General features: G+C 41.4%; 1 protein-coding gene across 1 annotated transcript; it reads left to right on the top strand.

Annotated features, from left to right (window-relative positions):
• The first annotated feature begins 18945 nt into the window (after positions 1-18945).
• LOC133818339 (indole-3-glycerol phosphate synthase, chloroplastic-like) lies at positions 18946-22442 on the top strand. Its single transcript, XM_062251134.1, has 10 exons — positions 18946-19231; positions 19494-19760; positions 19891-20067; positions 20470-20544; positions 20649-20693; positions 20787-20951; positions 21234-21312; positions 21578-21660; positions 21773-21841; positions 21999-22442. The coding sequence occupies exons 1-10, from the start codon at positions 19046-19048 to the stop codon at positions 22080-22082; spliced, it is 1230 nt and encodes a 409-aa protein (XP_062107118.1). The 5' UTR covers positions 18946-19045; the 3' UTR covers positions 22083-22442.
• Positions 22443-26459: the final 4017 nt, after the last annotated feature.

Here is a 26459-nt window from a genome sequence, read left to right on the forward strand (position 1 = left end):
ACCAGCCCTCGTCTCGCATCCGAAGCAGGCGTCTCACGCAAGGGCACGCATGGTGGCCTCGTGTGGCACGCCCCTTGGGCACGCATGGTGGCCTCGCGAGAGGGTGACGACCTGAGGATCTAACGAAAGTGTAGGCGTATGGGGGCCTAAGTACGTTCTTTGGGTCTTTTACAAGCATGGGATTTTGAGCATCAACACTTGCCCCCCAGTCTAGGAGAGGACCTTTAGGTGCTTTGCTAGACTCTTCTTTTTAATTCTTATAAATAGGCCTTCATGCAAGGCTTATTATTTACACCTTACTTCATTACCTTAGTGGTTTTGAGAATCCCTCTTCTTTCAAGAGGTAAGGGGTTCAATCCCCCACATCCTCATTTTTGCCATAGTTTCCTTCATTTTATTTTTTCATTTCATTTCTTTTTTTTTTTACATATGAGCTAATTCTTTGGTATGTCTATTTGGAGGCTAACACATCCTTATTGTCTATTTTTGTAGACGCGTATATTCGACCATTTGGTGCCTTTGGCCCTCGACCTCCTTTTGACCTCGACAACACTCCATCTTATCTGCTTGATGTATATTTTCTTTTTCCCTCACGTTCATTGGGTCTAAACTAGCGTCACAAGGGATGGGGTATTTTGGCCTAGGCTTTCCGTGAGTTAGCCTAGTTGCATGCCCCCCTGTTTATACCCTGTAGTGGATCATTTAGGGCGTTTGCACCTAGAGGTTTTAAGCCCATTCCTTTGTGTTTTGTAGTAATCCTCTCATTTATCCATGAACCCCTTTTTGCTTTCGAGATGAGGTCTCATGGCCAGCGATGGTCCATTCGACATACCTCCGGGGGTTGAGTTTATTGACCTGTCCTCAGACTCAGAGTCCCCTAAGGGAAACCCTTACCAGGACTATGATCCCTTAAGGCAGGCTCGTATCCGCCATCTTGAGCATATGGCTGAACTTAGGCGTAAAATTTGGGTGGTGGAGAGTGAAATCGACTCGGTGCTGAGAGGAGACAGGGCACATTTCCCCCCAGACCTTAGTGACCATGTAGCGAGCCTTAGGGTGACCCTTTTAGAGTTGCAGAGGGAGTTGGAGTTTATGGAGGGACACCTTCCGCCTAAGCCCTCCAGCCCATCCTCGCCTGATGACTATCATGGGGCCACTTCTGCTTCTCCTCAGCCCTTAGTCTCGGTTTTCCCTAGCTTAGCGCTTCCGCAGTCGCTCCCCCGATGGAAGGCTCTTGCTACGAAGAAAAAATGGAGGGTCAAGTGTTCCGTCTCTTTCTCACCTTTTTCTTTTGGTTTTGCAGATATGACGAGGGCACGACGACAGGTGGCTTCCAATGAACCAGACGATGCTCCTTTATTGGCATCCAAACTGGTGTCGCGTGTGTCCGAAAACAAACTGAGGGACATTGTGGATCACTATCACGTCCCTCCGGAGTACGCGTTATATGTTCCTTTGGAGACATGCCGGACTGACTGTCTTAGGCCCGGCTTCATGGCCCTCAGCGAGCATATCCTGAAGGCGGGTGGTACCATCCCGTTACACCCGTTCTTTGTTGCGGTCCTCAACTACTTTGACCTTGCCCCGCTTCAGCTGGCACCCAATGGCTGGCTGACTTTAAGCTACCTTTTCGTTGCATTTACGAAGCTGTTGAAACGCGCTCCTACGGCGACAAAGGTGCATTTCCTCTACAACCTCATGCCCCTTCCCAAGTCAAAGGGTTTTTACTATTTACAAAAAGCCAACAACGAGGCCTCTTTGATAGAGGGCTCGGTGTCCAATCCAGGGTCCTGGAAGCATGACTTTTTCTTTGTGCAAGGCCCACTCTCTGTCCGTGAGCATTTTCGAGCCACTCCCAGTAAGTACCCTAAGCATCACTTTCTCTCTTTTTATTTTTCGTAACTTATTGTTTCGCGCCTTACATTCGTGTCGACCGTGGCTTGTATTATGTAGAGCAATTCGCCGAACCTGCCGTTGTCAGGTTGGAAGCAAGAGACATGAGAAAGTTCCTCAGCGCTGACCCTGCTACGAAAAAGGCTGTGTGCCTATTCACCGTGAGAAATCTCAACCGCTATAAGTTGTCCCCCGTCTCCGACCCCAAGTTGTTGTGGACTATCTCTGGGTCCAAGAAGATGAAGGAGGTGTTGGCCGAGCCCTGCCCAGACGACGATGAGGCTAAGGATGAGCCGGAGGAAGCCCCCCTTGAACGTGGGGGGCCCCACCAGCCGCCTTCGTCTCCTGGGGGGTGCCCTCCATTTGCCTCATATGATCCGAACATAGCCACTCCTTCTCAAGACCAGCAGGCTGTTCCGGGGGGTTTTGTTTGCCCTGACCCTGAGGGCTATGACACCTTCACTCAAGCTCCCCTCGACCCTGGTCCATCGGGGGCTTGCTTTGCTGATCTTCCAAAGCCCCCCTCTGACCTTCCAGGGCCTCAAGCTTCCACTTTTCCTACGCCCCCTCCTGTTTCAGCGAGCGGGTCATTTGTCCTTACCCAGCCAGATGCTCCTGACCTGGATGGGGTGCCTTGGGTGAACCGTATGTCGACCACCTTTGGGCGGCGGTTCACCCAACTCGCCTCGGACCTCCCTGAGCCCGACTGGAGCAGTCTTGGGAGTGTTGCTTTGTCAGACCTTGGGGAAATCTTGAGGCGCACCACTGCTTGGGTGAGTTCATGCATCTTGTGTCGGCTCTATTATATATAGATATACATACATCCTTTTCTTTTTGTTACTCATTATTTATGTTGTTAACTTTCTTGTGCAGGCCCATATTGTGGCTCAACGGTTTGCTGACTTGACCAACATTCTCTCCGCGTCAAGTGCTGAGAGGGACCGTCTCACGGCCCGAGTCGGGGAGCTCGAGAAAGAGCTTGAGAACACCCAGGATGAACTACAAAGGGCCCGAACCAAACTTGCTGCCTCGTCCAAGAGGAGGCTGAAGGCAGCTGCCAAAGCCGCGAAGCTGCAGGGCCAAGTTACCAGCCTGGAGGGCGAACTCCAGGGGACCAAAGCTATCGCGATCGCGTCGCAGCAGAGGGTCACTCATTTGGAGGCTGAGGTCGAGGCTACCAGGGCCGAACTCCAGGCTGCTAGGGCCGACATTTCCACGTCACAGGAGAGAATTGCTTCCTTGGAGGCGGACAGGACGGCTATTGAGTGCAGGTCCATAGACCGAGCTCTCTACGGCGTGTGGAGGCAAGACCCTAATTTTTATTTCTCTTCTTTCGGTGAGCACGCTGTTGCTCGGGCAGCCGTGTGGAGCGCCCATGGCAAGAAGCCCTGAAGTTGTTGTTTCATAACTTTTGTCAGCCAGCCCGCTTATGGGTGTATGCTCTTTTTTTGAGCCTTTGTAATATCCTTGTCATTACTATTTCTCTTTTTTTTTTTTGTAAATCTTGTACAGTCTTCAAAACTTTATTTTTAAATGTATATATACATGTGTTGCTATTTATCTCTTATTCTACTGCATTTGAGGTCCTTTTGAGCCTGTATGATGAGGTTTGGTTGGTTCCCCTCTTTTATTTACTAGGCTGGAGGTCCTTTGGAGCCCATGTGAAAGGGTTCACTGGGACCTCTTTTGGTGCCTCTTGATTACTTTTATAAGGATATTTTGACCCCTTGGGTCCTAGCTATCCTTTTATATATTCTTGCGCGCACTTATTATTTTTTTGCGAAAAGCGTCATTCTCGTCATTATTCATAGCACTATTTCTGCAAGGGTCTCTTTTAGGACCCTTTTTGGCTAGGTGGCTTGGTGGCCGCTCTAGACTTATTACTGTCGTTACCACTTTTTTTTTTAAGTCCCTTTGGACTCCTTGATGTTCACAAGGGTAGCTAATCCTTGTGAACCCCAAGAGATGCCTTGCAAGGTCCTCTCCCTGTTTACTAGGGTTCGCCACGAATTATAATTCTCTTTCAAAGAATTTTGCTTAAGGCTCTAATGCAAGGGGTCCTTTTTTAGGATCTCCTATTGGAGGGTCTTTTTTAGGATCCTCATGATAGGGGGTCGTTTTTAGGGTCCTCCTGATAGAGGACCCTTTTTAAGATCTCCTGTTAGAGGGTCCTTTTTAGGATCCTCCTAGTAGAGGGTCATTTTTAGGAGCCTCCTTTTTAGGAGGGCAAGGGGTCCTTTTTAGGATCCTCCGTTAAAGGGTCCTTTCTACCATCCTCCTGATAGAGGGTCCTTTTTAGGAGCCTCCTTTTTAGGAGGGCAAGGGGTCCTTTTTAGGATCTTCCGTTAGAGGGTCCTTTTTAGGATCCTCCTGATAGAGGGTCCTTTTTAGGAGCCCTTTTTAGGTTCCCTTTGCTAGCTGTATGTTTTTGCCTCCTGTCCTGCCCCCCAAGTGTTTGGTGAAATTTATTTCGGCAGGCACTTTGGCTGATGCTCGCGTAGCGAAGAAAAATAACACATGAAGTTGCAAACAGTTTCATTCATAGCGTGCGGTTTACAGCCAACCTTGTAAATAAAAGGGTTACATCTAACTAGGAGGTTACCTAGGTAGCCTCTTTGATTCTTACTTACTTAAGCTACAACAACAAGGAGCAAACTAAACATAGGTTCTTTTTGCACTGAGTGCCGAAGCCTCACTGGTAGCACTTCTCGAGAGGCTCCGTAACTCGTGGGTCCAACTTGCGCGGATCTAACTTGTGTGGGTCGCTCCTTCATACACAACCATTGCCATCGGTACAGATGGTTTGGTTGTTGTGCGGAGGGACATGTTATAGCATTCCCTCGCTTCCTTCTACTCCCCTTTCACGCATGCTACTCCCCCGGGGGTTGGGAATTTCATAGCTAGGTGATACACAGAAGTTATCGCCTTCAATTCTCTCAGAGAGGGTCTCCCTAATATCGCATTGAAGGCTGAGGTGCAATCCACCATGACAAAGTTAGCCATTATGGTGGTTTTCCTGGGTTGCTCCCCCATGGTGAGGGCTAATTCAATTGCCCTCAGGGGCCTCATTGAATCTCTCGTAAACCCATACAAAGATGTAGTGCAAGGCTTTAGGTGACGGAGGCTCAATCCCATCTTTTCCAGCGCTGGTCGATACAAGATGTCCACAGAGCTCCCATTATCCACCAAGACCCGATGTACCCTCATGTTAGCAAGCTGGGCAGTTAGCACCAGGGGGTCATTATGAGGGAAATGCACCCCCCGTGCATCTCCTTCAGTGAAAGTTATCGAGTCATTCTCGCCCTTAAAGCTCTTCGGGGGGCGTTGCTCCAAACTTAAAACGCAAGGTGGTGGACTTCGTCGGGCCTCCTTGGCGTACTTTTCTCACCCCTTCCTTGAATCGCCTCCAAGTCCTGGTCCTCCAAAGATGGTCCTGACCTCTCCTTCCACTTTTGGGGCCACCTCTCGTGCCCGCGACGGGGACACTCCTTCTTCTGGCCTCTGGTTCTCCTTGCACACATATCTGCCCAAATGTCCTCTGCGGATGAGCTCCTCAATTTCCACCTTCAAATGGTTGCACTCCGTGGTGGTGTGGCCAACATCCTTGTGATATTGGCAATACTTGCTGGGGTCTCTTTTAGACCGATCTTTTTTTATTGGTGGGGGCCTTTTAAAAGGGACCCGGTTTTCGTTCGTAACGAAAATATCCTCCCTCGCGTGGGTGAGGTCAGTGTAAAAGGTGTAGGGGCTCTGTGTGCGCTCATCATAGCGCTGGTGCTTCCGGGGTCGATCATCCCTCGTTCCCTCATAAACCCCCTTCTTATTTGCACCGCTTTGGTTATCCCGGACTGAAGGTTTCAGGGGCGATGGGCCTTTTCCAGCTTTGAGGTTCTCGTGACCATCCTCCACACGAATGTACTTTTATGCCCGCTCGTAGAAATCATCCAAGTCTGTGACCTCTCTCTTGAGCATGTTATCCCATAACTTGCTCCCTGGGCGTACTCTAGCCGTGATGGCCATTTTTAGCTCTCAGCGGGTCAGGATTCCTACCTTAGCTGCCTCCATGTTGAACTTGTGGATATAGCTCTTCAGACTCTCGTTTTCTCCTTGCTTCACATTGGCGAGGCTGGTGCCTGGCATCGTGTAGTCTCGCACAGCATGGTGCTGCTGGAGGAATTCATCAGAAAGTTGCTGCCAAGATCGGATGGACCCCGGTCTAAGCCTCTTCAACCATTTGTATGCAGGTCCTTTTAATGTGACAGCGAAGCAATGACATCTCGCCCCGCTGCCAATTCCCCTCAGCTTCATCAGGTCGTTAAATGTATCTAGATGATATTTTGGATCCGTGCTTCCTTCGTAGGGGGTCATGTGGGGCTCTTTAAAGTTGGCAGGGAGCCTGATGGCCTGGATCTCCCTGACGAAGGGTGACTCATGGTCGAACTCCTCCTAAAAAGTTTGACCTCCAGAGGCGATGAAGACCTTGCTTCGCAGGCTCCTCATTTCTGTGTCCAAGTCATGCCTTCTCTTGCTTAGGGAGTCCTTTAAAGCGGACGGGTTAGAATCACCCTTTCCTTTGCCCTCCCGAGGCACCATAGGGGGCGTGGTCCTTTTACCCGCCCTCTTTTTGTTGAGCTCCTCCCGTAAATCTGAGGGTGCTCTCTTAGAGGTGACCTCGTCCTCGTTGTGAGGGGCAGCGTTGGTCTTTGGCTCTGGTTTCTGGGCCTGCTTCAGTGGTTCAGGATGTTCACGTTGCTTCGCTCGGGGGGTGCTACTGGTAGAGTGTCGAGTCCTCCCATCATCTACCAGTACGGTGGTCTATACCCCCAACCGGCCTTTCTCTTTTCTCTTGGGTAAGGTCACGCTCGACTTACCCTGCAATAGGCCATTCAGCACCTCTTGCATGTTGTCTAGGGTGGTCTCCAACCTTTGGTTCTTACGGTGGAGCTCACGTATTTCTTCTTCATAGAATCAAGATTTCGAACTAGAGCTCACGGAATGGACCCGGGGATGCTTATCATGCCTACGCGTAGAGGGGCCCGGGTCCTGCCGGCCGGAGTTCGGTACCTGTGGTGGTTTAGGGAGCGGGAACTCGTTAGCATTTCCTGGTGGTACTCTTGGAGGACTCTCTCCAGGTGGAACGCCCGGTGACGAGGCCTCTCTATCACCCTCATGAACCTCAGGGTCCCTTGGGGGCTCCACGTCTCTGGGTGGAGGAGGGTCCTTCATGGAGGCCTTCAACTGGACTCCGTTAAGGTGGACCTCCACCTCTCGTGGCTCCCTGAGTCGCTTTGAATGTCTTGGCATTTCTTCTTGCCAAAAGTAATGGCAGAACAGTAGCTTGGTACTTAAATTCCCACAGACGGCGCCAAACTGTTGACGGTGAGAACTCGTCAACTAAGTTAAGTCAGAAAAATTAGAGAGTCAAGATTATGCAAAGAAAAGCTCTAGGAATCTAAGTATCAACTCTAAGAACAATTGCAACAGAACAATGGTGAAATCAATTTTCATTCACTGGGATACACTTGCTACAGTAAATTTTCCAACCCCCTTCCATGTGGTATTGGGATTTATTATATAGTGGGCTCTAATGGCCCTAGGTACACTGTGGTCCAGGGGACCAAGCGGTACATAGGTACACTGCCTGGAGAGTGCTTTCAGAGGTTGTGGTCTTGCAACCAGTACAGGGACAGGTGCTAGGAGGATGTCTCCATTACTTGTCCGTACCAATGTCAGAGGAGTGGTGCAAGTGGTAGTGGTGTCGACTCTGGCATCTGATTGGGAGTATGCAGGCCACGGCCTTTCTCCTAGTGCTCCCACTACCTGATTAACATGAGTGCCACGGTCAGACGTACGGGGCCTTACAAGCCATACCCCGTACGAGATTGTACCATCATGACCCTTCGGAATCATACTTGGGCTTTCACTTCTAGACGGTGGGGTTTACATAGGTCTCCATGGGAGATGCCATCTCGAGATGAAGGGCGCGAGATGTTATCACGCGAGGCCCTCGCAGCTTAACCATGGCGGGGCTATATGAGGCCGCCCCTCGTGGAGATGTCATGAGGTGCTCCCACGCGAGGCCGTCGGGGCTAGGAGAGGCCCCCACGCGAGGCCATGAGGCTATGGGATGCCCCCACGCGAGGCCACCCCTCGAGGCTAGGAGATGCTCCGTTCGGTGACTATGGCCCACTTCGTACCGAGGCCTCGCGAGGCATAAGTAGGCATCTCGTGCCAGCGCCTCACGAGGCACACCCTCACGCCATCAACTTCCGTCTCGCGCCACATGCAGGCGTCTTGTGCCAGCGCCTCACGAGGCATGGCCTCGTGTAAGCGCCTCGTACCACCAGCTTCGTCTCGCATCTGAAGCAGGCGCCTCATGTAAGCGCCTCGCAAGGCAGCGCCTCGTGCCACCAGCCTTCGTCTCGCATCTAAAGCAGGCGCCTCGTGTAAGCGCCTCGCGAGGCATGGCCTCGTGCCACCAGCCCTCGTCTCGCATCCGAAGCAGGCGTCTCACTCAAGGGCACGCATGGTGGCCTCGCGTGGCATGCCCCTTGGGCATGCCCCTTGGGCACACATGGTGGCCTCGCGAGAGGGTGACGACCCGAGGATCTAACGAAAGTGTAGGCATATGGGGGCCTAAGTACGTTCTTTGGGTCTTTTACAAGCATGGGATTTTGAGCATCAACAATGATATTAGTTGATTAACTTATCTTGAACTCGAGGTTTAGGTTCCAACGGCTTGGACCGTTTACAAGACTAAATTTAATAAATTTAAACCTAAGATTCAAGTTCCAACGATCTTGGAACGTTATAGGGAAACAATAAATAGGGATTAGGCTATCCTGGACCATAATAGGTCCGGACCAATCTTTTGGGAGTTGGAAAACCCCCCTCTATGAACAATACGAATCCGGATTAGGACAGGGATTTGAGCCTTGAATCCTTTTTTGGGAGATGGGTTTTGGACCCCCAATCTACACAATTAGGACTAGGCTTTGAACCTTGCATCCTTTTTTGTTTTTAATCTTGGACTGTATAGATGGTCCTACCCCCCAAGTGACCAAAGACTGTAGTCTTAGGTCATTTGTTCGTGTAAAAATTAAAGACAGACATGAACTTTTTCTTTTCTTAAAACATTTCTTATGTTGTTTTGTTCACCATTTTCATTAAATAAGAAATAACCCTGAGGTATACATTACTTGAAAGTAAAAATGTTAGAAAAAACAGGGTTAAATCCTCCCGACTAATGATAGTACCGGCGAAGGTGTTCTGCGTTCCAGGCCCTTGGAACCTCTGTTTCGTATAGCTGTTTTAAGCAATATGTTCCCGGACATACTTCGTTTATGATCTCATAGGGTCTTTCCCAGTTAGGTCCTAGAAACCCCACTCTCAGACCTTGAGATGCAAGGAAGACTCTTCTCAGGACTAGATCGCCAATTCTGAACCTTCGACTTTTAACTTTCGAGTTAAAATGCCTTGCGATATTTCCTTAATACATCTTCAGCTGCACTTATGACTCTTCCCAGATCTCTTCGATGAGATCCAGGGATTCCTAGAGTAAGGCGTGATTCCGGACAGGATCATACGTATCTCATCTATGAGACGGGACCGCAGTTTCTACTGGGATGACTACTTCGCATCTGTACACCATCGAATAGGGAGTATGTCTGGTCGATGTTCTTTCTGTGGTCTGGTAGGCCCATAGGACGCGGGGCAACTCTTCTGGCCACTTGCTCTTGCAAGCTTGTAGCTTTTTCTTTAGTGTCCCCTTCAAAATCTTGTTCACGGCCTTTGTTTGCATGTTTGCTTGAGGCCTTGCGACTGCGGAGAAGCTTTTGATGATTCCATGTCTTTCACAGAAGTCGATGAAGTGGATGTTATCAAATTGCTTCCCGTTGTCGGACACGATTTTTTGAGGGAGGCCGTATCGGCATAATATATTGTTGATGACGAAGTCCAGGGCCTTTTTGGAGGTAATGGTGCTCATTGGTTCTGCTTCGACCCACTTGGTGTAATAGTCGATATCTACAATGGCATATTTTACTCTGCCCTTCCTGGTCAGGAAGGATCCTACCAAATCAATTCCCCAAACTACAAAAGGTCAGGGACTGGTCATCAGGGTTATCTCCGTTGGAGGAGCACGCAGGATCTTCGTGTACCTTTGGCATTGTTCGCACTTGTAGATGTAATCTACACAGTCCTTCTTCATGGTTGGTCAAAAATATCCTGTCCTTAGGATCTTCTTAGACAAACTAAGTCCGACTATGTGATCTCCGTAGAAGCCTTTATGCACTTCGTGCATGATTGCGCTCATTTCAATCCTGGATACGCATCCAAGATAGGGCATGAACAACCCTCTACAATAGAACTTGTCGTCCATCATGATGTATCTGGGAGCCTGGTACTGAAGCTTCCTGGTGGCGACCCTGTCCATGGGCAATTGTCAGTGGTTAGATAATGGATGAGAGGCCCCACCCAGGACGTTGTGTAATTGATGGCGTTGATGATTGCGGGGGCTTGAATACTGGGCGCGAGTAGATGGTCGATCAGGACTACTCCGGATTGTTCTACTTCAACATCTGTGGCCAATTTTGCCAGTGTGTCTGCAAACATGTTCAGTTCCTTGGGGATCTGGCGAATGAAGTATCTTTTGAAAGATTGGAGTAACTCCCGAGTTCGTGTCACGTAGGCAGCCATCATCTCTCCCTTCGTTTGATATTCTCCTAAAATCTGTCTTGGGAGTCGTTGTGGACTTCAATGTTCCCGGACCCCTCGAGCTAAGCGTAATCTGGCCAGCATGGCCTTGTGCTCAGCCTCATTATTTGACGCTTCGAATTGGAAGCATAGGGCGCTTTGCAATTGGTGACCTTGAGGGGATATTAGAATGATCCCTGCCCGGGCCCCATTCTCTTTGGAGGCTCTACCAACAAAGATCTTCCAAACGGGCACTACGGGTCAGTTGGCTCTTCATCCTCAGTTATCCCAGTGCATTATGCGATGAATTCGGCCAAGGCCTGTCCCTTGATGGAGACTCTCGGGAGGCAGGCGATATCAAACTGGCTTAGTTCCATGGCCAACTTCAAAAGTCTTCCTGATGACTCGGGTTTTTGTAATACTTGTCGTAGGGGATGGTTCGTTAGTACCTTGATGGCATGGGCTTGAACGTAAGGTCTTAACTTCCTAAAAGTGGTCAGTAAGGAAAATGTCAACTTCTCGATCAATGGATATCTGGACTACGTGCCCAGCAACCTTTTGCTTACATAATAGACTGAGAGTTGGAATTTTCCCTCTTCTCGCACTAAGGCAGCGCTGATGACATGTTCTGACACTGCCAAATATAGGTACAGTGGCTTCCCATCCATCGATTTTGACAAGATTGGCGCTTGGGCCAGATGCTCTTTCAATTTTTGGAAAGCCTCTTCGCACTCGGCTGTCCACTCGAACCTCTGGTTTCTGCGAAGTATGTTGAAGAACAGGATGCACTTGTCTGTGGACTTCGAAACAAAGCGGCTTAAAGCTGCTATTCTTCCCGTCAGGCTTTGAATATCTTTGTGTTTCTGCAGCGATGGCATGTAGATTAGTGCTCTAATCTTATCTGGGTTGGCTTCTATCCCTCTTGAGCTTACTATGAAGCCAGAAACTTCCCGGATGCCACGCCAAAAGTGCACTTCTTGGGATTTAACTTCATCCCGTACTTTCGGATAATGACGAATGCTTTCGCCAAGTGGTTTGCGTGTTGGGCCAATGACTTGGACTTGACCAACATGTCATCTATGTAGACTTCCATGTTCTTCCCGAGTAGGTTCTGAAACATTCTGTTGACCAGTCTTTGATAGGTGGCTCCGACATTCTTGAGCCCGAAGGGCATGACAATGTAGAAGTATACACCCTTGTCCGTTCGGAAGCTGGTGTGTTCCTGGTCTGCTACATGCATCGAAATCTGGTTGTAGGTAGAGTAGGCATCCATGAAGCTTAACAACTCGTACCCAGATTTAGCATCCACCATCTAGTCTATCTGGGGCAGAGGGAAGCGATCCTTTGGGCGTGCCTTGTTGAGATCCATGAAGCCGATGCAAGTCCTCCACGTCCTGTTTGGTTTTGGCACTAACACCGAATTCGTTAGCCAAACAGGATACAGGGCCTCCCAAATGAAGTTGATCGAGGATAACTTCTCGATGTCTAGCGTGAGGGCCTCTGCCCTTTCCGCGCCCAGTGGCTTTTGCTTCTATTGGACGAAAGTTGTGTTCTCGCCGATGTTCAGGGCATGACATATGATGTTGCGATCAATCCCGATCATATCTGAGTGGGACCAAGCCAAGACATCCTAATTTTCTTTTACCTGGGCAATTACGGCAGCCCTAACCTCCGGATTCAAATTTCTTCCTACCCGGATTACTTCGGTTGGGTCAGTGTCACTGATGCACACCTCCTCAACCTCCTCCATGGACTTTAATGCCCTGGCCGCCTCTATTCAGAGATCCAATTTGTCGTCTTCCTGGACCACCCTTCGTGTTGGCTGTTGTGGTGGGATTGGATCAGCATTTTCCTCTTCGAAAGGCTCTTCACGAACCATAAGATTGGTCGGGCGAAGACATGATAACACTTTCGGGCGCTCTTTTGATCTCCCCATACTCTCCCCACTCCGTCGTTATTAGAGGGGAACTTCATGCATAGATGGCGGATGGAGGTAATGGCGCCGAAGTCGACTAGAGTGGGGTGCCCAAAAATCACGGTGTACACAGTGGGACAGTCCACCACTACGAAGGTGCAGTATTTGAACGAGTTCTGAACCTCGTTCCCCAATGTGACAGGAAGTTGAATCTTGACCATCGGGAGCAATGAATCCCCATTGAATTCGTTTCTCTGCGTTGGACATGATTCTAAGTCCGCCTCTGTTAAGCCAATCGCCGTGAAGGCCGGCTTAAATAGGACATTGATGGAACTTCCATTTTCCACCAACACTCAGGATACTCTTTTGTTGGCGATTTGGGCATCAATGACCAAGGGGTCATGATGCGGGAAGTGGACATTCCCAGCATCCTCCTCCGTGAACGTTATCAACAGATTCATCAGCTTCGAGCGGTGGGCCAGAGTCTGGACCAATGTTCACACCTCATGGTTGTGGTCGAGCTCACTGAGGTACCTCTTCTGGTCATTCCGAGATGGTCCTCCCAGGTGCGGTCATCTTAATATGATGGCTACGTGGTCATCTACCCAAGGGGGTGCAGTTCTGGGGGGATATGGCATCCCGGGTCCGGTAGCCATAGGGTCCCCAGGCGATTGCACTATTAGGGCCCCCTGAGGGGCTTGTGCTTCCGATCATGGAGTGTACCCTCCCTAAGCAGTTCTGTATGGTACTTGTACTCCCTGGGCCAAAGGTTGTCCAAGTTCCGTGGGCAGTCCCGGAACTCTAGTTGGCATTCTGACCCACTGGTGGAGGTGTCCCAGCTTGATCAAATTCTCAATCTCATCCTTCAGCTAACGACATTCCTCAGTTGTATGGCGTACGTCCTTGTGATAGGCACATCGCTTGCTCGTGTCCCTCAGGTTCTTTCCTCCTTTAAACATGGGGTTTGGTTTTCAGTAATGGACTACGTTTCCCGTTACAAGGTAGATTTTCTCCCGGGTATCCACCAAGTTTGTGTATCCTGTGTATTGGGGCTCATACCCCCTCTTTCCCTTATTTGTGGGCTCGATCCAGCTCTGATTTTTCGCAGATATCTTTCCCCGGAAATGGTTTATGCTATCCTTAACTACTTCAGTTTGGGATGGTTGAGCAGCTCCGAGAGAGGCACTATATCCGGTTGGTGCTACTCCATACCCAAAGAAATGGGTTGAATGAGCTGGAGAACATCCCGATGAAGTGGGCCCATAGACGGTCAGGGTTATGAACTGCATCCCGAGAGTTCCAGTGGGTCTAGACACTGCTGGTGGTGCTGGATAAATATTTTTCGGGTACTGCGCTCTGTACCCGGGAAGGGTTTATGTTAGTTATGGTGCTTGCTGTCATCCAAAATCTTGGATTTCGAGCTTCTTCCCAGTTGATGAAGCCTTGAGCCCTCATTATAAATTCTTCAAGGGTGGCCGCCTTACTTCGTTGCATGTCATCCCAGAGAGGGGATCCAGCTCTGATTCCGAACTAGAGGGCTACCAAGTGTTGCCCACCATCTACCTTAGTCTTTGAAGCTTCCTCTGTAAAGCATTGGATGTTAGCCCTAAGGGTTTCAATAGGATGTTGCTTAATGTTGGCCAGCGCACTAACCTCCATGTCTAGTATTTGGGCAGCCACGAATTGTTTACGGAAAGTTGACTGCAATCCAGACCAAGACTAGATTGATCCTTTCTTGAGCCTTTTCCACCACTCTTCGGCGGGTCCGACCAAAGTGATCGAGAAGCACATGCATTTTCTGTTGTCGCAAACATGAGCTACAGTCATCAGGCGATTGTAGCGGGATAGATGGTCTCTTGGGTCATTGATTTCGGTGTAGGCAGGTATGTTCGACATCTTGAACCCTTTGGGTAACACGACACCCAAGATGTTTTTGGTGCACGGTTCCTTTTCTTTGTCTTCAGAAACAGAACCTCCACCTTCTTGTTTCCGAACCAAGCGGTCTGTGACCTTTTTGAAAGCGGCCAGCTGTTCCATGAACTTCCTGGCCATTCCATCATCAAGGGGAACTCTTTCGTTCCTTCTATCGTTGAGGTTATTCCTCAAGTCTCCTCCTCGAGGGCGAATCTTTTCTTTTCGGGCCTGCTCCTTCTAAGCATTGAGGTCATCTCGCAAATCGACGCAAGATGTGTCGTCTCTCAACTAACCGCTTCCGGCTCCTCTCCGCGTCTACGTCCTTCGTGATCCGTGTTCACGGAAGCATTGGGATAAAAATGTCTTCCCTGATCGTCTTGTCTGGGGACATTCCGGGGCTTAGTACCCTGCGAGTGTTTCCCTTACGGATTGTTCGGATGATTCCGTCCTGGGACAGGATTCATCCATTCTTTCCTAGGGAAATGCCCTAGAAATGCCCTGGGTCTGGCCTGGTTTTTGGAGCGGGATGAGTTTTCTTTTTGGGGTTTGCTTTTTCGATGGGATCGGCCGCTTTGGCTTTCCATTTTTCTTGAGCTTGGTTCGATTGGCCGAATTTAGTATGAGGGGATCATCCCAGAGGAGGATTAGGGGTTGTAGCATTGTTTGGTACGCCAGTCCCTGTAGGCGGAACATGCGGCTGAGTTCCTGGGGGAGGAACAACTGAGGGGTTGACTGTAAATCCCTGAGCAGCAATAAAAGTTTGAAGAGCCAGGAGGGACTCTTGCATCTGGCGGGTGGTCTCTTGTTGTTCTGCCATCCTTGTTTCTTGGTCAAGGACCTATTGTCTCAGACGGACCACTTCTGGATCCTCCTATTCAGGTTCCACATCATTCTCGCCAAGATCGACGGGATTCTCGACCTTACGGTCTTCATACCCCTCTCCATCTTCTTTGTAATAGTCTTCATTGTATTCACCTCCTTCTTTGAACTTCTGGGAGTCGTTAGGCAGGGGCCCATGATAAGGCACATCCTCCGGTTGGTCTTGAGGAAGTTGCTAGTTTTGTAATGGTTCTCCATTGTCGTGTAGTTGCTGCTGTTGAGCGGGATCAAACGTGGTATGTCTGATGTTCACCATTTTTTTAGCTGACAAGGAGTGGTTCAAGCTTTCTTTAGCTCTAAATGAAAGCACAAAAATATTTACCGAGTGTTTCAGAAACTATAAATATATTCATAAATAAGAGCTAGAAAGAAAGGCTAAGAAATGAACAAGATCACAGTTTTTACGTGGTTGGAGCGTTAATGAGCCTTAGTCCGCGATTCACTAGCATTAGGCTTTAGACAGTTTAACAATGGAGGTTTTCTGCAAGTTCAGCAGCGCTTATGCATACAAGAGAAAATCGGGGATCCTCGCTACAATGCACGAATGACCCTATTTATAGGCAGTCATGTGATTGGGTTGGACTAATCCGGGCCCAATAAGATATAATTATAAGTGCTCGCTAACGAAGCCATAATACAAGGGTGTAACATGATTGTAAGTTGCTAATCTAAGCCCATTGGGTGGGCTTAAAGGTAGTAGAGCCTTACAGCTGCTCTTTGTATGTTGACACGGACTGATCCGCGTGGGCTACCAGGGGGATCCTGTGGATAGGATCTGTCAGAGTAGTGGAAGTACTGTTTCCTAGGAACATTGTACGCTCCGTGCGTACCCCATTCTGCAGGTTAGTTAGAGAGACCAGCTGCTAGATTTCTCGGGGACACGTCAGTTGTAGGAAGGACTGGGTTTGTTCTACCCGGATACCTAATCCGGGTTCATTTACCAAGGCGGACATTGCAATACGATAATAGATCGGACATCCTGATGGCGGGCCAGAGCATTGGCGATGGACCTGGAGACTTCGCCTAGATCCCACTCGATGGGATCCGTCTCTTGGAATGGATTGTCCACCACCCTAATCTAGATCTCGGAGGATAGGGATTGGGTGTGCCCGGGAAGGCAGTTCGAGCTTGCATCTTAGTTCCGGCCCCCTTACTAAGCTCGTGCTACTCACTAGTTATTGGGCTCAGCATGGTGCGAGTCGATATGTTTCGGTTGCTCATTGTTCGCTGGGCCCTAGTTGGGCCCGGGCCTCTCCCGAGAGTCCATGTAACCCATCTGGCCATGCCACCTGTCCAAGGTGGAAAATATGGATAACATTAGGCATACCTTTGGTTTATATATAATATATATATATTTATATATTTGAAAATAAACTTTGTATTTAATGGTAATGTTTTCAAGTTGTTTTTAGTTTATTTTGGGCATATGTTTAGTTGTTTTGAGATATATTTGAGTTTATCTTTGACACATTTTAAAATGTAGGAATAAAATTTTCGATATTTTTTTTGTTGTTTCTAGTTTATTTTGGATTGAAGCAATGAGTTGATTTGTAGTTTGCTGTCTAGTTAATGTTAAGTTGCTTCTTCAACACTGAATTATTCAGGTGTTAACGTATAGGTGAGATCGTATTTTTATAATTATGAAACTTTTAAATCATGAGGAAATTACATTTTATATGAGATTTTTAATAGAGTATGAAAAAATATGACTTTTTTTAAGATAAATAAATAAAAATGAAAAGAAGAAGAATGGAAAAATGGAAAGAAAAAAATGATGAAGGAAAAAATTGGTAGAAAAAAAAAAGAAAAAGGAAAAAGTAGAAGAAAAAATAAGTAAGGAAAAAATAATCAAAAAATGAAGGAAAAATTATAAAATAAAATAAAATTACCTTCAAAATCAAAGAAAACATAACTATAATAAAAAATTGTGGCATTTCTATATTTTAGTTAGCTACTAATTGTGTTTCTCATACTTTAATTTTTCTTTAATAAATTTTCCCATACAAATTAAGAAAAGTATAATTTTTATATTTTTGCACATTAATGGTTACCCCTCTTATGGCAGAAGGTTACTCATTTCACTGTAATTGGTTACCCCTCCTGATACATGTTATTTAATCTCACTATTTTTTACATAACTGTGAAAAATCAAATAACTAGTTACCCCTTCGGATAAATGTTATTTAATCTAGCTGTAGGATTTTTTTTTTACATAACTGTAAAAAAATCAATTAAGTAACTAGTTACCTTATCCAGGCTTTGAAAAAACAAAATACAATCTAAAAAAAAGGAAAAAATATTTATAATAAATAAAATAATAATAAAAACAACTCATATTAAAAAAAATTAATAAAAAATTTACAAAACAATCATGAAAAAATTTAATATAAAAGTAGTTATATAAAATTAATATAAAAAAATCAAATAAGCTAAAAAAATAATCAAATTACAAACACAGCTTTTCAAATTAATAAAACTGGATTAAGAAGAGAAATTTGGCTTTTTATGCTTAATAGGGGGTTGTAATTCAAAATAATGCTAGGCATTTTTATCATTACAAAATAATGCCAATTCATTTTAGCACACCCAGAATACCCCTATCACAACTATCTCCTCTCTTCCCTCCTCTCTTCCCTCCTCTCTTCCTTCTTCTTGTTTCTTCCTCACTCTCTTTCACTCACCTCACCTTACACCGCCACTAAGAGCACCACGGTAGAAGGAAGTCGAGCAAGGGACTGCCATAAAATTGCTTACCCATAAAATTTTTCTCCAAGATTTCTCAACCCTTACTTTGGTCTTGATCCCCTCTACAAATGGCTTTCTTAGTGGCGGTCCCTTGCTCGACTTCCTTCTACCGTAGTGCTCTTAGTGGCGGTGTAAGGTGAGGTGAGTGAAAGAGAGTGAGGAAAAAACAAGAAGAATGAAGAGAGAATGGAAGAGATGAGATAGTTGTGATAGGGGTATTTTGGGTATGCTAAAATGAATTGACATTATTTTGTAACGATAAAAATGCCTATCATTTTTTTGAATTACAACTCATATTAAGCATAAAAAGTCAAATTTCCCATTAAGAATAAAACTATGACATAAACAAATTTTTATATAAAAATATAGGACACTAAAACTATAAAAGTGAAATTAAAAAAAAAAGGCTATATATTAAATTTTCTTTAAAAGAAAACAATCATTTTGTAAACTCAATTAAAAATCTCATATATAAAATGTAATTTTCTCTTCTGTACAATCATTTTACTATAAATCTATTCATTAATCCGGGCCCATCTCGTTCATTCGTTTCACTTGTCCCTACTACCAAACACACCTTTCGTCATTCAAATTGTATAGAATTTGTAGTAAATAAAATAAAATACAGAACCATATTAACTTCTTTCCTCATTTGTAATTATGTATTTGTGTATATTTTTTAAAAAATAGGATGCATTGGTGTATCAAATTGTACAAATTCATATAACACCAATGAACCTAATCATAAGATTTAATTACATACCAAGAAAGTTACAATTTACTTTTATTGACGTTTCTACAAATGTAATTTACAACTAATTCATTTATCATTGAGAAAAAAATTATTTCATTTATTACATATCAATCCATTTCATTAAAACAATTATATAATAAAATATAAGAAATTAGATACCATAGAACTTCAAAGCAATTTAGTTCGCCATACACAGCTCCAGAGCCAGAGCCAGAGCCAGAGCCAGAGCTTTGGTCTGTTCAGTGTTAACAATGGAGGGATTGGTATCATTTCAGGGGGTGCCACCCGTCTCTCGCATACCCAAATTTTCATTCTCGAGGTCGACTTCATCTTCCTCCTTGGACCTCCGAAGAGGAGGCAACTCGTCCTCGTTTGGCTCCTTCTCATTGTCCTCCATGTCCTCTTCATCTTCGTCCTTTTCCATTCGAGCCCAAGAGGTTTTAATTTTTTTTTCCTTAAACGCTTTGAGTTAAGCTGTCTTTATCCATTTTTGAAGATTACCCATTTGGAGTTTTATGATTCTTTGAATGACTCAATGCTTTATTCTGTAATTTGAAGATTACCCATTTCATGTTTCATCATTCTGTGCATGCCTCTATCGAATTTTTTTCTTTTCATTAAAACCGAAAATTGAATTTTTATGTGAAGTTTATATTAAGTTACTCGTTTTTATCAATCGGGTGCTTGTTGTTTTTACAGATGGATTCTAAGGATGGTTCAGCCACTGCTGCTCCTGTGAGTGAATCTGAACCTGAACCAGATCCTCTGAAGATCACGGAATGGGAGGTGGGTATGTTCCGTGATGAAGTAGCTAAAAGCCAGGGTATAAGAATCAGGAGAAGGCCCCCAACTGGACCCCCTTTGCACTACGTGGGACCCTTTGAATTTCGTTTGCAGAATGAGGGAAACACACCGCGAAATATTTTGGAGGAAATCATTTGGAACAAAGATGTTGAAGTTGCTCAAGTGATTTTACTGACTTGATTTACAAATGATATGCTTTCTTTTTGGTTCCTTTTTGTTTTTAAGATAATATGTTTTTGAAGAGTGTCCTGCCATTTTCATATATATAAATATACATGTATTGGGTTTGCAGTTGAAGGGGAGGAAACCTCTTGGGTCATTGAAGAAAGCTTTGGACAATGTTCCTCCCCCTAGAGACTTTGTTGGAGCTCTCAAGGCAGCCAATTTGCGAACTGGTCTGCCAGGTTTGATAGCTGAAGTGAAAAAGGCTTCCCCAAGCAGAGGAGTCATAAAAGAGAATTTTGATCCTGTAAGTCTGCCTCCTTTTTAGCCTGTTATTAGTTGCCTTTCTATCATAATATCATGTTACATATTTGATCTTTTACAAGTTCTTAAATGGTTGTGCATTGTATCCTAAATTCCTAACGGGTTGATTGGCTATTACTGAAGATCATAATTTTATTGTTTTGCCTGGAACATGCTTGGATAATTGATAATGCTTTATGCAGAAACAATATAGCAAGTGTAAGAAGTTGGAGACTGATGTGGTTTATGAATTATTCTTGTTTTTCTTGCTAAGGATTTGTTTCTGTTCTGACCTCCGAAACAATGCTAAGAGAACTTGTAATTGTCCCAACGTTATGAGGCTTTTTTATTATTTTTCCTTCTTTGATATCGAATTTGTCATTATTACTAAAATCTTTTGTCGCAGGTTGAAATTGCCCAAGCTTATGAGAAAGGTGGCGCGGCTTGTCTTAGTGTTTTGGCAGATCAGAAGTATTTTCAGGTAACAATCAGTTCAAATTTCTTTTGACAATCACACTGAACACATCTTTAGCATTGAACTTAACTAATTCACTTCACTGGACTTGCTTCTTGTTTTCTCTACAGGGAAGTTACGAAAATATAGAGGCCATAAGAAATGCAGGAGTGAAGGTTTCTTCTGCACACATCTTGTTTCCCAATCTTCATTGTTGAAAGCATGATAGTAAGCATAACTGATGCTTCTAACCCTCATAAATTATGCAGTGCCCTCTATTGTGCAAAGAGTTCATCATTGAAGCATGGCAGATCTACTACGCTAGAAGTAAAGGTGCCGATGCCATTCTTTTGATTGCTGCTGTTTTGCCTGATCTTGACATCAAATACATGGTTAAGATCTGCAAGATGCTTGGTTTAGCAACTCTAGTTGAGGTTATTACTCAACTTATCTCTTCATAGTTATCATTGATCTTGTTTCAGTTGAAAATAGATTTAAAATTCCTCATTGATAAGTGTGGAATTATATTTTGTTGCTGTTTAATGGCAGTGTAGAGAAAAGGCCATCCAAGTAAGTTTTAATTTAAACCATGATTCAAAGATGTTGAGTATTGCTGGCGTTCATTAAGACTTCACTGGATGCTCAGTAGTCTTCTCATTGTTGTCACCCTGTTTTTTCACGAGCCTGCCATTTGAAAAAACAGCATAATCTTGCAGGTGCATGATGAAAGGGAAATGGATCGTGTTCTTGGGATAGAAGGGATTGAGCTTATTGGCATCAACAACCGCAATCTTGGTAAATGTGGCAATTAGAGGGTTACTATTCCATGTATTCTTGCATATGTCCAACAGGCATAAGAACACATATTTCAATGTTTGCTTTGGTAGCATACTTTATATAAGGATTTTGTAGTTAATAAACACTTAGAAGGAAGGTTTAGAGTTGACTATATTCGTCAGTTATTTCCTCTTAGTTGCAAGGTCAACGGAGTTCAAAATTATATGAACTTGGAGGGTTTGTATAATCTTTCTATGCAATGACATTTTTTTTTATATCACAGAAACTTTTGAGGTTGATACAAGTAACACAAAGCGGCTTCTTGAAGGAAAGCGTGGTGAATTGATCCGGGAAAGAGACATTATTGTAAGAGGCTTGCTTACCATCTTCATAACATACCTCAAAGCACACACATATAATTTCTTATGCATCTTTTATCTTATGGTGGTAAGAATTCTTTTCATTTCAATATTTTCAGGTAGTTGGAGAATCTGGGTTGTTTACTCCTGAAGATATTGCTTATGTGCAAGAAGCTGGTGTTAAGGCTGTAAGATTGAAAACTCATACACTTCAAGATGCCAACTACAATCAACTTCGTTGAAATTCTGCACTCTTCTTGCAATTAAACCTAGTTATAGTTGTAGAGAGAGATATAGATACTTGAATGCTTGATTTAAATGCAAATATTTATAATTCCTTTGCAGGTTTTGGTTGGAGAATCAATTGTGAAACAAGATGACCCTGGGAAGGGAATAGCTCAACTCTTTGGAAAGGATATTTCAATATAAGGTCAAATTAGCAAAGTCTACAGCTTACTGTCTGTGGGGTAATCTGCAAGAAGAGTAATAATGTTCATCAGAGTTTCATACTAAATTAGATGATCTTTGTATGATTCCTGTCCGGCTATCTTTGCTCTTTTACTACTATGCATACAAATAAGTTTGTAGCTGTCAAATTCAGTCCCTACATAATAATGGTGTGGTGCAAAAGTTGTACTAGGAACTTTTCTCGGTTATTGCAAATTCGTTTGGTTTTGAGGGAATAGCAACTGTGTGCCATTTGAATTTGAATTATTTTTATTTGGCCATATCGATGTAAGAAATTTTTTTTTTACTGATTTTACATAAAATTTACATATATGACGTCCATTCAATTCGTAGTTTTTTTTTATTATTTACAGAAATTTTCAATAAATTGATTCTGCGCAGGTATTGATTTTGACAGGGTTAATTATAGCAAAAAGCCTACAAATTTGTTTTCAATGCATCATGCACATTATTTTGTTTTAACTTTTTTGTCAATCCCTGTAAGTTTTGTTTTTTAAATACATATGGATTTACGGTTTTTAAATTTTGTTATTTAAAAAATATGGGGTTTTAATCGTGTACTAGGCATATACAAAAATCAAGGCTTTTTTTTAAATATATCTCTCCTATGTACTAATAAGTGTGTAGATAACGGAAATTCTTGGTTTTAAAGGTTTTTTTTTAATGTTAATTTTAATGGAATATTCCTATATTTAACAGAATATTTTTATATTTAACAGAATATTCTTATATTTAACGGTGGTTTGTAATCTTTTAAACTTAAATAAAATAAAATAAATAATTAAAAAAATTAAAATTAGATATTTTTAAGATATTTTACAATGATAATTATTTAAAAATAATAAATAATTAAACAAATTAAAATTGGATATTTTTTTGATATTTTACTATGATAATTATTTTAAAATAATAAACAATTAAACACATTAAAATATGATATTTTGAGATCTTTTACAATGATAATTATTTAAAAATAATAAAATCACACGTTTTATAACTTAAATAAAATTTAATTAAACTTAAACTCACCTATTAGAATAATCATATTAAACATATAATATAATCTACTGTGAATTAGCAACAAATTTCTTTTTTAAAAAAACTAGCAGGAAACATAAATTTAAAATTCACGTATAATATTTAATATTACATTAAACATATAATATATAATCTCTTGTTGTCACTCCCAAATTCAAAAACTAGAACAAACATAAACTTAAACAAAAATAAATAAATTATTTAATTAAAATATAATATTTATTTGAAATTTATATGACATTAATATAAATTTAATAAAAATAATTAATAAATTCTATAAATAAAACCAAACAAACGTGCCTAGTATATATATATATATATATCTTCAATAAGTAAATTATTAGTTTTAAGGGTTTTTTATTATTTTCGCTAATTTTAACGGAATATTTTTATATTTAACAGTAGATTCTAAATATTAAAATATGATATTTTTGAGATATTTTACAATGATAATTATTTAAAAATAATAAAATTATATATTTAATAACTTAAATAAAATTTAATTAAATTTAAACTTAATATTATATTAAACATATAATATTTTGTTGCAAAATTCAAAAACTAGAACAAACATAAACTTAAACAAAAATAAATTAATTAATTAATTAAAATAGAATATTTTAATATATTTTATGATAATTTAAATAATTAAATCATATTTATTTAAAAATAATAAAGACATACATATCATTTTTTTATCTTATAAATTTGTGTGATAGTTTATTTTTTATCAAGTGATTGTAGCTATTTTTCTTCATCAAATTCACCAAAGAACATTGTGAGATACATTAGAAACTAAAAATAATTGATGCATGTATACTACTGTCTACACTATGATTTTTTCTACTATTATTTTATTTATATTATTAATTTCTTTTTAAATATTATTGTATTTTATATATATGTCATGTAGTCATGAAAATATATATGTCAATGTTGTGTTTATATGTCTAAAGATTATTGATATAAATATTTATATATACTATAAAACTATAACTCATTCTATTATATATATATATAAATATATATATTTAAAAAAAAACAGTGAATAATTTTTTATTAAAATTATAGACAATGTTTACAAAAACTAAACAAACGTGCATTACACGTTGCTTCTACCGAGTATTCTATATAAAAAGTGTGTAAATAACAAAAATAATTGGTTTTAATGGTTTTCTTTTGTTAACTTTAACGGAATATACTTTTAAAACTAATTAAAAATATATGTTTATTAAATATATTAATATAAATTCAAATATTATAAAATATCATTATTTATAATAATATTTAATATAAGACGAGATATTTAATAATTTCTATTAAATTAATTAAAAATAGATATTTATTAATTATATTAATATAAATTCAAATATTATAAAATACTATTATTATAATAATTATACTAATATAAGATTACATATTTAATAATTATACTAATATAAATTCAAATTTAAATGTTATAAAATATCATTATTATAATAATATATAATATATAGTCCTAAATTTTATAATATTTTGGTAGAATAAATATTTATTAATTATATTAATATGAATTTAAATATTATAAAATATCATTATTATAATAATATTTAATAGAAGACTAGATATTTAATTATTATATTAATTCAAATTTAAATATTATAAAATATTATAATAATAATAATAATAATAATATATAATCTTAATGTTTATTAAAAAAATTATTATTTATATTTATAAAGAAAACATGTTTTTTTTGTTTTATCAAAAGAAAACAACAACCAATTACAAAGAAAGAGAGGTTGGAAACAAAACCACCTCAGACACTCACAAATTACAGAAAACTAACAAATTTCAACATTTGTTTTTCTCTAGTAGAACATTTACAACCAATTAAATTCAGAACTCTAGCTTTAATAGAAAATCTAATCAGTTGATCAATCTTGTGCACTGGTAAGCAACTTTTCTCAAGCCAACACTGGTTTATATTCAGCCAAATGAGATACACAGAAGCTGCACAAGCTGCAAGAGTCACCATCGAAAACCATCCAGTCCGAGGCAATGACAACCAATGGATCCAATTCTTGTACTGATCTGGCCAAGAAGTTCCTCTCAGCCACCCTTGGACAGAATGAAGAACTTTCCTGGAGAAAACACACTCAAAAAACAGATGAGAATGACTTTCCTCTCCTTGATGACAGACTGGGCAGCTTAAGGATGAAAGAGGCACATGACAGTAATGAAGCCAATCTCTAGTAAGCAATTTCTGATTCACAGCAAGCCAAAATATAAACTGATGCTTAGGGGCTGAGAGTCTACACCAAACAGCCTTATCATAATGCACCAAGGAGCCAGGAAAAACAGTTGAGTAAAGTTTGCCCAGCTAAAGCTTTCCATTCCTAACAGCAGCCTCCAACTCAGTTTTGGACACAATATGACAGAATTTACAGATTTTCCTCCAATACCAACTAGTATCATGTTTTAACTGATAATCCCATATAGAAGCTCCTTTTAGATAAACACCATTGACCCATTTAACCCAAAGCATGTCCTGCATGGAAGAAACAGCCCAAATGAACTTAGCCAACATGTTATTTTTTTATTTCATCTAACTTATATAAATATATATATATATATTCATATTGAATAACAATAAACTTTATAAATAGGTGTCGTGTGTATATAAATAGTAGGAAAAATGTCATTTTGGCCATTGTGTTTTGTCCATATACTCGATTGACCCTTATGTTTTGTTAAATGACAAAACAGACCCTCTGTTTTGCAAAATGGAACAATATGATACCCTGAGCCCGATTTTGGTCAAAAAAAATTTCAATATGACTAAAATGCCCTTAGTTTTTTTTTTTATGTATTTTAATTCCTATAATGAATTTTCTTTTTTCTAATACATAAAAATAATTTATAAAACATTTTAAATAAAAAGGAAATATAAAATATAAGGTTTTTAACGGTAAAAATACCCAATATTTTCGTAGTGTCCCACTTTTACACCCAATCTTTTTTTAGCAGTGAAAATACTCAAGCCCATTAAAATTGTCTCTCTATTACTACCCACACATTAACACTGTAAAATGGTACTTACGTGGCATTGACGTGGTCTGACATAAATGATGTGTCATTGCCACCTCATTCCCACATAATTATTTTTAATAAAAAAAATATTTAAAATTTAAAAAATAATTAAAATAAAATATATTTAATTTTAAATAAAAATGAATTAAAAAATTAAAAAATAACTAAAAATTTATAATTTATAATTAAAATAAAAAAATCTATTATCAAATCTAAAATAATTTTTTA

The sequence above is a fragment of the Humulus lupulus genome, chromosome 2 (genome assembly GCF_963169125.1).
Source record: "Humulus lupulus chromosome 2, drHumLupu1.1, whole genome shotgun sequence".
Taxonomy (NCBI): Eukaryota; Viridiplantae; Streptophyta; class Magnoliopsida; order Rosales; family Cannabaceae; genus Humulus; species Humulus lupulus.